The sequence below is a fragment of the Ascidia mentula genome, chromosome 4 (assembly GCF_947561715.1).
Source record: "Ascidia mentula chromosome 4, kaAscMent1.1, whole genome shotgun sequence".
Lineage (NCBI taxonomy): Eukaryota > Metazoa > Chordata > Ascidiacea > Phlebobranchia > Ascidiidae > Ascidia > Ascidia mentula.
The window spans coordinates 16,504,265-16,516,626 of NC_138569.1; the positions used below are offsets into that span (position 1 = coordinate 16,504,265).

The window sequence follows — 12,362 nt, forward strand, 5'->3', positions numbered from 1 at the left end:
ACTGGAACGCAGACAGAACGAAGAATGCAGACGGAGTTGGGCTGTCCTGTAAAACTTGCACAACCTTCTGACATCCGGCTCTGCGACTGACCCTTTTTTATCGTAACTTGTTAACAACGTGTTGCCCGTTCGCACTCCACTCAGCCACCGAACTTTACGTTTACACCTAACCACAACTCGCACTGCAGTTACTCGATCAGACAGTCTAGTATTTCTCGTTATCGCGCTGTTACGTACTTGCGGTTTTTGGTAATTAACTCGCTACAATTCAGTCACGAGGTGTAATAACTCGCTTGGTCATTTCTGCCTTGCAGCATGGTGTGTAGGATATAAATCAACAGGCCTAAAAAGTCAACGTTTACTCTAATGGTCACGTTATGACTGTTTGGACAACTGCGGCAAAAAAACGCGTGCGAGCGCGATAACATGCTAGAGTTATATTTGTTTTCAAGCTTGCCCTGATGTGACTTTGCAAGCAGATAGTGTGGTGTTGTGCTGGTAGTGCAGTTTGGAGGGGAGTGCATTAATTGTACCACCCTTACGTACATATAGACAATTAGGGATTGTTGGTGATCTGTATTTCAGCTCAGCTTACATCGCTTTAAGTTTTTGTATTATGCATAAATTAACGTACGTTTGTTGCACTGTAAATATAGGACTAGCAAAGCTAACTATGAACATTAAAACAAAATTAAGAGAACGGAGACGCCAATGGTTTCCCCACAAGCAACAATATGCCTATATTGAGGTTAAGTAAACATAGACTACGCGCAACTGTGCCACTTACTAATAAGCAAAGGTCTTTTCAGAAATTGGGGTAAAAACATAGTTAAAATTTTTTTAGTTAAGAGGTGAAAACGTGCAAACAGCTGTTGTAACAATTTACATTATTTTAAACTAATATTAGGTAAAGTACAGACAACCATTTTACCTATGTTCGAAGTATCGAAGTGTGTGATATTGAACAATGGAACTCAAAATTAAAACCCTCAACGGAGTACGTCAAGTTGATCACCCGCCAGATGGGGGTTGGGCATGGGTTATAGTATTTGCTGCTTTCAACAATCTGGGATTGGGTTTTGGAATTCCCAAATCAATGGGAGTTTTTTTTAACGAAATGAAAGAAGAATTTGGGACCAGCAACCTAGCCATATCGTGGCTTTTAACCGCTATCATAAGCATTATGACGTTTACAGGTTTGTGGGCAACCTAAATGTAAAAATCATCGCAGTCATAATATACATATTTTATGTGTCACAATGCAAAAAAGGTTTGCTCGTACAAGTTTTGACGAAGTGGTTCGATGAAAGGCAGATTGTAATCATTGGAGGTTTGCTCTCTAGTGTTGGCATGGTGACCTGCTCTTTTTCTCCCAACATCTTTGTGATGTATTTTGGTGGAATTATCACAGGTGAGTTTAAGTAAAATGTTACTGCATTTCAGCTTTCTCAGTACTTTTCTTAGTAATGTCTACGAATTAGTGTTGCGAGTAAGTTTTTTTACCTTGATTACACAGGTTTGGGATGTGGAATGTCATCCTTGACATGGTTTTCACAGTTGGCACTTTACTTTTCCACCAACACCGCTATTGCCAACGCCATTGCACTTAGCGGTTCCACTTTGTATAGTGTGGCTGTGCCTTATCTATCCCAGTACTTGATGGACCAATACACATGGAGAGGTGCTCTTTTTATATTGGGGGGAATCAGTCTGAACGCATGTGTTAGTGGAGCATTGCTACATCCCATCACCTTATACAAAGATCAAGATAAAACCGAAGAGCTTTCGTGTTTACATTCAAGACAAAACAAACAAAGAGAGGGCACAATAGTTAGATTTGCCAGCAAATATTGGCTTTGCGTTGGCTTCTTGTTCACCAACTTCGTTACAAGTATATCGATGTATTTGCCAAATGTGTACATCATTCCTTACTCTTTAGCTTCAGACCTTTCTGAAACTCAAAGTGTTGTGCTGCTATCTGTAATATCGATTGGTGATTTTGTAGGAAGACTTTTCTCTGGCGTGGCGATTTCAAAGGTGGCATTTTTAAACGATCATTATCTCCCCCATCTTTGCATTTGCTTTTGGACATTGGTCCTGGTTCAATTGGTTCCGGTTTTGACTACGGACTTTGGTTCACTGACGTTGTATTGTCTCACTGACGGTCTTGTCTTTGGGGCTATAGCTACATTTTGCTTTACGGCAATACCCAAATACATGCCCAGAAAAATCGTAGCAAAAGCATTTTCATTGTTTTTCGCTTCTGGTGGAATTGGAATGTTGATAAGCGGAGCGTTAGCAGGTAAATATGTGACCTTTCATACAAAATATTTAATATTTACGCCTACGTTTTTTTGTTCCAACCATACAGGTGCAGTCGTTGACCTGACTGGAAACATCGCCAACGTATTTTGGTTGACTATGATTGTTATGGGATTGGCAGCAGCTTCATGCACAACTTTTTCCGCACTTACAGTTTGTCGTTTTGGGGACAAGATGGTTTTAGGCCAGCAGAAGCCCACATAATGTTTATTGTAGATGGGTGTCAGTCGTCGGCGTTATTACGGTTGATCGAAACTTTGAATCAGGAAATTACTTTTTATTGACACATAATTTTGCACTTAATTTGAATATTTACATTAATACCAGAAGCATTTAAATGAGGAGGAAAAGTGCCTGTACAAAAATGATAGTGTTTTTATTCCACGTCTTGTCGAACAGGCGCTGTGGAGCATTTCATGCATGAAGTGACAAACAAGAGTTTTCGGCGCAGTTTGTTTACTGCCATCTTCAAATTTACAAAACTGCTTATTGTGTTAAAAATGCAGTTCTTAAAATCGTGACAGCCCATAACGCAAAGGTGTGCATGTCCTGTTGATGTTTCGTGGTTTCGCTCAGGCTCAAACTGCTCGTCACGTTGATTTAAATAACTTGAAATACAGGTGCTCATTCAACCTTTAAATTTAGCGTTCACGCACCAGTTGCTTTCTGCATTGTGACTGAACTAAAGTGTATTTAGAATGGCGAAAAAAAGAAACACAGATATGAGGCCCTCAACACTTTTGAGTTGCGAATATTAGCAGAGCTTGCAGTCCATGCAGTTAAGTAGGTAAAACATTGTAAAACATTGTCTGACCATCGGTTGACTTTAGTTATATGTAGAAATCTCCTTTTCTTATTGCAGTAAATACATTAGCGAAACAGCTGATAATCGAAGACTCTTGAATACAGGGTTTTAAAATCTTGTCCTGGCGTTAATGAAATGTTTACCAGTCATTATAAGGGCATGCGCCGTTGAAACAACTAATTTCTGATGCATTGTCTGTATTGAATGTTTCTGCAGTAAAGCGTACAACAACCCCAAGTCAGAGGATCGTGTATAGACTACAGTAACGTACATAATATTTTGACAAGTGATGACGCCAACCATTCTAAAATTCTTTCCACGTGTAAAATTAGCGTTACCAGCATGTTGATTTTTCACGTTTAGCATGAAACTTGTTTGCTCAGTTGTGGTATGTAGTTTAAAGTCTGGGAACACTTTTGTGCCACAAAACGTGAGTAGCATATGTTGCCGAACCAGACGAAATAATTGTGGGAAGTTTATAATCAACATTGTGTTAGTGGCGTGGAGTTTATGCAGCATGTATAGTTTTGAAATAAAAAAGTAGCTCTTAGACCAGAACAAACCGCGACTGCACAAATCAAATAAGTTGATGTACGGAATGTAACACATAGCAAGTTAAGGTATTACAGACCACAAGTTCGGTGTGTTTGTGCAAAAAGGCCCTTCTGTGGGCCTATACACAGCGCACATCAACATTATAACGCTGCTGGTTCTACATTAAAGATGGGACTTAAAATTAAAACACTGAACGGGGTGTATGTAGTAGATCAGGCCCCAAATGGGGGGTGGGCATGGGTCATTGTATTTGCAGCCTTCAACAACATGGGGTTTGGATTTGGAATTCCTAAAACTATGGGGGTGTTCTTCAACGAAATGAAACAAGACCTTGGTGTGAGCAACGCAGCAATATCCTGGCTTTTGACGGCCATCTTGAGCGTCATTTACACGTTTTCTGGTGAAAAGATAGTCATGTGATTATATCCTCATGCAATTATACTATGTTTTCTTTTCATTTTTTTGCGAAGGATTTGTAGCCCAAGTGCTGAAAAAACGTATAGACGAAAGACAAATCGTGATGATTGGAGGCATTCTGTCCTGTAGCGGCATGTCAATATGCTCAATAGCCCCCAACATTTTTGTCATGTACTTTGGTGGAATACTAGCAGGCAAGTTTCTTAAACAGGCTGACAGTTTCATCTTCTGTCCACATAAGAATTGTCATAGCTTTGAATTTATAATGAAGTTCATCGCGTTAACTTACGTATATTTTGCAGGATTGGGTTATGGACTTTCTTCATTACTGTGTTTTTCGCAATTGGCTCTCTATTTTTCTTCGTATACAGCACTTGCAAACGCAATTGCACTGAGCGGGTCTACTTTGTACGGCGCAGCTGCCCCTTACCTTGCCCAGTACCTTATGGACTTGTATACGTGGAGGGGTGCTATGTTTATCTTGGGAGGAATTGGATTAAACTCATGCGCATGTGGAGCGCTACTTCGACCAATTACCCTCGAAAGAAAGTCACATGTAATTGAGGAGGTACAAATATCAGAAGAAACCCATAATAAGACGGAAAATACACAACCGGAAAGGTATACTCATTTTGCAAGAAAATACTGGCTGGCTATTGGTTGTTGGTGTACCATGTTTTTGTACTCGATAACAATGTACCTGCCCAACGTTTATGTGGTCCCCTTTGCCCTTGAACAAAATCTTGCTGAAAATCAAAGCGTCGTTTTATTGTCCATCATATCCGTCGGCGATTTTGCGGGAAGGTTCTTTTCAGGCGTGTTGATATCAAATTTGGATTTTATCAACAAACGCCCGCTTCAAACAACCAGCATTTTCTTTTGGGTGATCTGCGTCATCCAGCTCATACCGGCAATGAGTTCCAACTTCGAGATCTTGGTGTTGTATTGCTTGATATACGGCGTTGCTTTCGGAGGAATATCAACCTGTACATTCACGATAGTTTCTAAGTATTTTCCGAAACAAATTCTGGCAACCGCATTTTCTTGGTTCTTCGCCGCTGGTGGATTTGGTTTGTTGATAAGCGGCGTTTTGTCGGGTGAGTAAATTGTGATCATATATTTTCATAATTCGCATATTTATTTTTTCCCGTAGGAGCAATCGTTGATTGGATAGGAAACTTCAGAAGCGTGTTCTGGCTTACCATGATATTCCTGGCGTTGTCGGCGCTGTGGTGCACTCTGTGCGTGTTTATTACTTTGTGCTGGAACGACGGAAATATAGTGATCGAAGTGAAAGAGAAAACCTCGGCTAAATGAGTTGCGCGAAAACCTCAACTAAAGACGTGTGTTTGTAGTTGTGTTTCTCGAACAAAACGGTGTTCACCTTTCTATTTGAAACTTTTTTGATATTTTTTGCTAGTCTGCATTTGACGTCATATTTGTGGCTTACGTCATTTTTCTTCTTTCAAGTTAAATCGTCCAGCCCATTTTCAACCTCTTACTCTGTAGATGCTCTTTTTACTTGTGGGGCGATCCTAACGCCATGCTACATTGTTAAACGTTGTTTTAATTCGCTGCACCGATCTTACACGACCTCTGCGATGTTTATTGCTTTAAAAACGACACACGTTGAAAGGTAATTGCTAAGTTACAATTGCATAAATGTACAGTAAACGATTACAAAAGTGCTGCAAAAACCATAGGCACATTCTTTCAGAGACAAGCAACCAATTAAAACAAATGAACTTTATGACAAAACAACCGAAATTACACGCTGCATATCTGAACAAACATATTATGCCTTATGCCAGGAGGATGATATACCAGACATGGTTTCAGTATGTCTGTTATGGTGGACAATATCCCACCGTCTCATCCATGGACCGCCGATCTCGGGTTTAAGTTCGTCAGAATCTTCATCCTAAAACAAAGTTCCGTAACTTTTTATAAATTCTGTATAAAAGGATTTTTTACAAACCACTGTTTTCATTTGCAACTTTGATCGGTTAGTACCAGCCATTTGGTCCCAGTTAATTTCGTAATCTTTATCCTTGCTCGTTCTCATCAATACACAATCTTTAAGGCCATAAAATCCATTTGGTTTGTCAGGCCTTTGCCACCTCAAATCTAGGCTCCAGCGAATAATATCAGAACGGTTTTCCAAACTATTTCCAAACATGCCATCAATAAATGCAAAAAATTCCACATACAAATGCTTTACCTTTGATGGGGAATGGCATTGTTCAAAAATAGAACACCTCCATATGGAACCTCACAAGTAACTACATCCTTTTTGAAGTCAGCACCCAACTCCTTGGCCAATGTATCTTCACTCATCTCTACATACCAGGTACCCCCTGCACAACATGTGTGCTGAAATGTTTTTCCCATTCTGTGACCACCAGAGACAACCTGTAAACAAAGACCCTTTTCAGCTCACAGCCCAACTTTCAGTGACAATTTTTTAACAACCAATTGGAGAAAAATGCTAAAAATCTTTTACAAACATGAAATTTGTTTTTATACTGAGCAACCTTACCCACCCTTGGAATATATGTTAAAGGTTAGACTTTAAAAGATGCGATCACCTGTGAAACGCATCTTTCAAAAAAAAACTGTGAACATCTATCTGGCAGACCTATCCATATGATAAAATGCTTTGCAGTCCACTGGTTGTGAAGCACAGTTTTAAAGCAAGAAGTGTTATATAGCACAGCACATACCTGCATACATCCATTGACCAAATTAGCATCAATCAATGGAATCCAAGCAGTGAGCTGCATTACTTCCAAGCTACATGGTTCCAAGTAAGCATTGTCTGCAAGCAGTATTGGTACAAGGTACATTTTTTCTATACTAGTTGAAAATACGTTCATTGAAAGTCAAGAAATAGTTCACTGCCACCAGGATTATTATTACTGGAGTAAAAACTGTTTTTTTCAAGTATGAGACTTGTATTTTAGTTCCTTTAAAGCAAAAGAATCTGTACTATTAAACACAATAAGTTTTGGTTTATTCCTGTATGAACCTATCACACAGCTTTATATAAATAGGCACACAATGACATTTATGCAACCTAACTCACGCACTAACAGGATATTTAAACCCAAAAGGTACCTTGGTGCCATGGTACAGTAGCTTGTTCATTGTATGGCGTCTGCAAACAAACACATGGAATGTTTAAACAACCAGTCATTTATATAACATGCCAAACTATGTAAGTTTGTAGGCCAACTCTACACTCCTTGCAATTAATGGTTTCATTGTGCCAGGATACACTTGGCACAGACCCAATGAGCAAACACACAAAGTTTACAATCACTCTTTAAACAACATTGCACACAGAAACACAGGTCCGTGGGTTTCCTTTCAAACAATATCTTTATAACATTTGTACATGCAAATTTATGGTATTCCTAGTGATAATTCAACTCTCCTTTTTTACCTTGGTTCTTAGATTCCATACTGGGTGACCAGCAATATCTGGCCCAACAAGTTGTTCTGCCACATTGAGTAATCGTTCATCAGACCACAGGGCCTGGAACTCTTTTGGCAGTATGCCCATTTTGTGCATGATAACTGAAGTGCCTTTAAACTCTTTTTCCAAGTGGGTTAATCTATTGTAAAAAGTCTTGTCTTCGTGTTTGTCTGCATACAAAAACACACAAGTTAATGTTGAGTTGAATAAACCTTGAGAATGTATAACATTAGTCCCACTTTTAATTTTTCCAGCTTTGAACAACTTGTCAGCTATCACATCGAGAAGATTATTGACAGCTTCCCGTACAATGTCCAAGCGCTCTGGCTTGAAAAAATCTTTCACCAGAACAAAACCCTTAAAAAAATTGGTTTTAAAATCATTAAGTGCAATAAATTGCAACATTGCATACTTTGTCAAAAAATTGATCAACTTGTTCTTTTGTGAATTGGCCTTTCTTTTTTTCTGTTGGTTGGACTGGTTTTTTTGTATACACATCTGGTTTTGGGTCTTGATTGGCTCGCAGATAAGCAAATTCATTTTCTGTCTTCTGCTTTTTTGCTTCTTCTATCTTGACAGCATTTCTTGTGCGCTTAGCCATTGTAAATATGGAAAAAAACTATACCTGCAGTATCAGATACATTGACCTGAGTTCAAAGTTGAAAGAAATGAAAAAAATACACTTACTATGTAGGTTACATATTTTTTTAATGAAAGCATACAGCAAGTAACAAGCAGTCGGTGTTCTAGGTAATACGTAACATGGTCAAAGTTAAAAATGTAAAAAATACCCAAACATCAAAGCCTTGCGCCCAGCAAACACCTGGTAGTGATTGATTTAAGCATTTAATTATTTAATATAGTTAACAACAATTCTCAGAAAACGCTCGTACAGTTTAGGTTTATACTTACTATCAAAAGCATAATATGTAAAGATTATACCGTGATACATGCATTGCATGAACTCCGTCGCCACAAACAAAACTACTTTCTAGTTACAATGATGGAAATGCAATATCAACGCATTTACCATTTCCTCAAAGTGCACGCTTCACTGATTTTGCTCAAAGTCACCTGACTTTCTGGTCGACAATTGTGGTTTTTCTGAAATCTCAACTGTGGTTGCTCTTTCATGGCTATCTACCATGCATTATATCTGTATACAAAATAATAAATATAAACGTCAGGATATCACCCAGTGACGCTTGGTTTGAGCTCTTTTTTTCATGAGGTTCACGAGCATTTGCGAACGCGAAACGCACACATTAAATACGCCGCGAATACAGTAATTACGATTTTCAAAAATGATTCGAAAACTCGATTTCGATAGGATTGGTTTCAGGCAAAACATTGCTATCTCAAGGTGCGAATTGGCGTGGACATGCATAGTCATTCATATTTTGTTCCCATTAATTAACATAGGTTGTTGCAGTTGCGCCATGCTAAGTAAGACTTCAAGAAGAAAAAAAATCTCGTACCATTGTTTCGTAAATGGATGGTAACAGCAATTAAGAAGATTACACTGTGTGTCCAATGTTTTGACTCCTGACATTGCAACTTTTAAGGTAACTCTTCGGTTTTGTAAACCAGTAAGGTTTTAATGGGAAATTTGGTGAAATCTTGGGATTCATACAAGAAGCGACTTCTTCCTTGGATATTGTTAAAATACAGGCTAAATTCTGACACATTGGCCACAGAAGCCGTATTGTCAGATGATAAGACCATACTGGAACAAATCTGCAGAACGTTTGAATCACTGCATTTACTTGACACCAAAAAGGAAGAGCTTGGAAATCCTGGACAAGTGCTTTATGATGTTCAGGGTTTTAACATAGAACGACAAGAGAGTCAAATTCCCAAAGCTGGGCAAGGGGTTTTTGTTACTTGTGGTAAAATATGTAAAGGCCAAGTTGCTGCATTATATCCTGGAACCGTCTATACCCCTGGTAATGCAATATTTTTTCAATCTATTAGGAACTCTTTTTTATTTAAATGTAAGGATCAACTGTACATTGATGGCAAAGATTGTGGATTATCAAAGAAAATATTCAAATCCTGTGCTGGCAGAGACCAAGTTGGTCCTTATAAACTTTGTGATGAGACCTGGCTATCTGAAAAATTGAGTTCACCTCTTAATGTAGGACAGTATGTCAATAATCAAACTAAAGAATATCCAGCAAATGTTCAGTACCAAGAGTTTGACTTCCCTAGAGAATTTCCAATTCACCTCCGACGCTTTATACCAAATATTAGTATCAACGGACTTAGCTGCCACACTTCACTGAGAACTGTAGTCTTGATCGCAACAAAAGATATTGAAGAAAGTGAAGAACTTCTGTCAACCTACCTGACAGTAATAAGTTGATAATGAGTCTTTTAAAGCTGTTGAAGCCCTGCTCTGCATTGTTGCAGGCAGCGAGTTTGCGCAATATACCCCATCACTTTACTGCAAGTAACACCAGTAAGCCCACCTTAGATGGATCAGTAAGCCCGAATGCAAATGTTGTTGGCCCTCCAACCAAACCACTAGGAACTCTTTGTTGTGGATCAGGGTGTGCCAACTGTGTGTGGATACAACATGCTGAGGAGCTGCTAAAGTTTTATGAAAATTCCAGTGATGCAAAGGAAAAAATAATGGAAGTTATAGAAAATGAGGTTGAAGATGAATGCCTGAAAGGATTTCTACGGTTAGAGGTTGCAATAAAATTTAAAAATAAGTGACATTTAACAACAGAATTAAACTGTGTGTAAACGTCTGTAAGTTTTTGCAACCTAATGAAAATGTTCATAAACTTTGTTGTCAATACAAGGAATACACTTTCTATGAAGATTTTGTTTATTGGAACAAGCTAGATCACATATTTGATACTGTTAATTGATGTTCTTGTGATGTTTTTGTTTCAATATCCATGTGTAGCAGCTTTCTGTCCACAGTTAAAGCAATTGAAATTAGTAAAATGTAGTACAAGCTGGTCTTGTACAGTGTCTGTGCACTTTTGCTATTTTTCTGCCTGCAAAAAATACATGTGATTAAAAGTTGTGAAATACAACATGTCAAAAAAAACAGATTTACTTGAAAAACTTGTAAGAAGAGTATGTCAACCATATGTTCATGGGAGCAGACATTGGAATAAATAACATTGATGTAACTCCAGTAAATGGTGAGGCAAAACAGATTCCCCACAACGCTAAGGCATGGGTCAGAACAACATATCTAGTCGCACCAGGGTAGGACAATGGTAGCATATGGTAGGAGCCACGAGCATAATCACCTCTTCTCCTCCAAGCAAGGGCATAAAAATGAGGAAATTGCCAAGCATACAGTATGCCAGCAAACACAAACGCGCCTTCACAGAAACAAATAATTTTATCTCACTGGTTTTAATTTATAAATTTTAAACTTTTTAAAGTAGTGATATTTTTGCATTGAAGCTATACACACCTATATCAAGCTTTCCTGTTGCTGCTGCCCACCCCATTAAAGGAGGAATAGCCCCAACAACTGCACCCATCCATGTGTTAAACCAGTGCCGACGTTTCATTGGTGTGTAAATACCGGCATACAGCAAAATATTAGATAAACCAAGAGCAGCAGTTGTCAGGTTTGTTCCTTCAAATAGCCAAGCATGTTTACAACAGAATTAATTTTGCATAATTTGGAAAATTTACCATAGCTTAGGCAAGCCACACCAGTTATTCCAGCAAAAGTAGAAAATCCTAATGCATGCAAAGGGGTGATTGCACCTCTAACCAAAGGTCTGCTACGTGTTCTGTCCATTTGGGCGTCATAAGGAACTTCAGCAATCTAGCAAACATTAAAGGTGCTACACATTTCTTGTAAAACAATTTAAATAAAATATTGTCATTGTCAAAAAACACAAACTCCAAAAAAGTTTTTTTCCACAATAATTATGAGCATGGACAAAGGACTACCTTAAAAAAGTATTGGTAAAGCATTTATAAAGTACTGACGTTCAATACCAACCTGATTTAAAGAATTGGCACAAGCCGAACACAATGTGGTTCCCACGGTGACCATTAAAAATGTGAAATGATGAAACTGCACTGGAGCCAAGCAGTACCCGGCATCAGCAGTCATCACCACAAAAACTACAGAACGCAAAAAGCATATACAGTCAGCAATTGTACAATTGTATTTAGTTATTTGCAACACATACGTGTGAGATACCACTTGGAGAGAGATGCATAAATCCCGGGCAACTTTAGCAGTTCAAGTTTTACCAGAGCTTGTCGAGGTACATTTTTTGATTCCAAACTTTCCTTTTCACTGTTTGCAAGGAATAGTCTGCTTGTTAAAGCTTTGGCGTCACTGTGCTTCAACAGACAAGTTTGTTTAAAATGTTCTTTATGTTTGTGAGAAAGCCAAATGGGCGCATTAAAACCCACGATTGATGACCGTTTCTGGAGAATGCCATGTCTCCCAAGAAAACTTCTATGAGCACACCGGTATGCTACTGAGGTAAAGTTTTGGCATATCATATGCATCTTGCAATACCATATGTTACAGATTCACAGGCTACACCATATTCTACCATTTGCTATTGAATCATTTCATTACAAAAACTTTCACATTACCTGAGCACAAAACATTGTTGTTTACTACCAAACAAGCCCTGCCAATGTTTTAACACAAATTGTTGACCCTATGAAAGTGTAAAGCCTATTATGAAACAATCCCTAAATTTATCCTAAATGTCTATGAATACATTAAAAAACTGAGTATATCCCTATTCTATATCCCAACCTTGGTAACAAAAGTCCAAA

General features: G+C 38.4%; 5 protein-coding genes across 5 annotated transcripts; 3 read left to right on the top strand and 2 right to left on the bottom strand.

The window, feature by feature from the left end:
• Window positions 1-869: 869 nt before the first annotated feature.
• LOC145898437 (monocarboxylate transporter 6-like) lies at window positions 870-2,962 on the top strand. The gene is made up of 4 exons (XM_082986881.1): window positions 870-1,196; window positions 1,271-1,411; window positions 1,517-2,302; window positions 2,372-2,962. Exons 1-4 carry the CDS (start codon window positions 968-970, stop codon window positions 2,524-2,526), a joined length of 1,311 nt encoding a protein of 436 aa, XP_082843007.1. The 5' UTR covers window positions 870-967; the 3' UTR covers window positions 2,527-2,962.
• A 779-nt stretch (window positions 2,963-3,741) lies between these two features.
• On the top strand, window positions 3,742-5,416 carry LOC145897362 (monocarboxylate transporter 3-like). The gene is made up of 4 exons (XM_082985617.1): window positions 3,742-4,082; window positions 4,153-4,293; window positions 4,402-5,196; window positions 5,253-5,416. Exons 1-4 carry the CDS (start codon window positions 3,851-3,853, stop codon window positions 5,414-5,416), a joined length of 1,332 nt encoding a protein of 443 aa, XP_082841743.1. The 5' UTR covers window positions 3,742-3,850.
• A 127-nt stretch (window positions 5,417-5,543) lies between these two features.
• Window positions 5,544-8,220, bottom strand: LOC145897363 (uncharacterized). Its single transcript, XM_082985618.1, has 8 exons — window positions 7,990-8,220; window positions 7,817-7,934; window positions 7,545-7,747; window positions 7,217-7,256; window positions 6,823-6,917; window positions 6,321-6,511; window positions 6,078-6,264; window positions 5,544-6,020 (listed from the first exon to the last, which is right to left on the bottom strand). The coding sequence occupies exons 1-8, from the start codon at window positions 8,176-8,178 to the stop codon at window positions 5,895-5,897; spliced, it is 1,149 nt and encodes a 382-aa protein (XP_082841744.1). The 5' UTR covers window positions 8,179-8,220; the 3' UTR covers window positions 5,544-5,894.
• An 869-nt stretch (window positions 8,221-9,089) lies between these two features.
• Window positions 9,090-10,084, top strand: LOC145899774 (SET domain-containing protein 9-like). The gene has a single exon (XM_082988677.1). The coding sequence runs from the start codon at window positions 9,178-9,180 to the stop codon at window positions 9,940-9,942; it is 765 nt and encodes a 254-aa protein (XP_082844803.1). The 5' UTR covers window positions 9,090-9,177; the 3' UTR covers window positions 9,943-10,084.
• A 232-nt stretch (window positions 10,085-10,316) lies between these two features.
• Window positions 10,317-12,169, bottom strand: LOC145899773 (protoheme IX farnesyltransferase, mitochondrial-like). The gene is made up of 6 exons (XM_082988676.1): window positions 11,756-12,169; window positions 11,563-11,687; window positions 11,247-11,382; window positions 11,020-11,187; window positions 10,651-10,924; window positions 10,317-10,588 (listed from the first exon to the last, which is right to left on the bottom strand). The coding sequence occupies exons 1-6, from the start codon at window positions 12,081-12,083 to the stop codon at window positions 10,432-10,434; spliced, it is 1,188 nt and encodes a 395-aa protein (XP_082844802.1). The 5' UTR covers window positions 12,084-12,169; the 3' UTR covers window positions 10,317-10,431.
• Window positions 12,170-12,362: the final 193 nt, after the last annotated feature.

What these genes read in the sequence shown, in the direction of transcription:
- LOC145898437 (XM_082986881.1), top strand. Translation starts at nt 968, where the DNA reads ATGGAACTCAAAATTAAAACCCTCAACGGAGTACGTCAAGTTGATCAC. An exon ending in AAGCATTATGACGTTTACAG is followed by an intron (nt 1,197 to 1,270) that starts GTTTGTGGGCAA and finishes AATGCAAAAAAG; the next exon opens with GTTTGCTCGTACAAGTTTTG. An exon ending in GATAAGCGGAGCGTTAGCAG is followed by an intron (nt 2,303 to 2,371) that starts GTAAATATGTGA and finishes CCAACCATACAG; the next exon opens with GTGCAGTCGTTGACCTGACT.
- LOC145897362 (XM_082985617.1), top strand. Translation starts at nt 3,851, where the DNA reads ATGGGACTTAAAATTAAAACACTGAACGGGGTGTATGTAGTAGATCAG. An exon ending in CGTCATTTACACGTTTTCTG is followed by an intron (nt 4,083 to 4,152) that starts GTGAAAAGATAG and finishes TTTTTTGCGAAG; the next exon opens with GATTTGTAGCCCAAGTGCTG. An exon ending in GATAAGCGGCGTTTTGTCGG is followed by an intron (nt 5,197 to 5,252) that starts GTGAGTAAATTG and finishes TTTTTCCCGTAG; the next exon opens with GAGCAATCGTTGATTGGATA.
- LOC145897363 (XM_082985618.1), bottom strand. Translation starts at nt 8,178, where the DNA reads ATGGCTAAGCGCACAAGAAATGCTGTCAAGATAGAAGAAGCAAAAAAG. An exon ending in TTGATCAATTTTTTGACAAA is followed by an intron (nt 7,935 to 7,989) that starts GTATGCAATGTT and finishes AATTTTTTTAAG; the next exon opens with GGTTTTGTTCTGGTGAAAGA. An exon ending in AATGCCATTCCCCATCAAAG is followed by an intron (nt 6,265 to 6,320) that starts GTAAAGCATTTG and finishes GTTTGGAAATAG; the next exon opens with TTTGGAAAACCGTTCTGATA.
- LOC145899774 (XM_082988677.1), top strand. Translation starts at nt 9,178, where the DNA reads ATGGGAAATTTGGTGAAATCTTGGGATTCATACAAGAAGCGACTTCTT.
- LOC145899773 (XM_082988676.1), bottom strand. Translation starts at nt 12,083, where the DNA reads ATGCATATGATATGCCAAAACTTTACCTCAGTAGCATACCGGTGTGCT. An exon ending in CTCCAAGTGGTATCTCACAC is followed by an intron (nt 11,688 to 11,755) that starts GTATGTGTTGCA and finishes TGCGTTCTGTAG; the next exon opens with TTTTTGTGGTGATGACTGCT. An exon ending in TGTGGCTTGCCTAAGCTATG is followed by an intron (nt 11,188 to 11,246) that starts GTAAATTTTCCA and finishes GGCTATTTGAAG; the next exon opens with GAACAAACCTGACAACTGCT.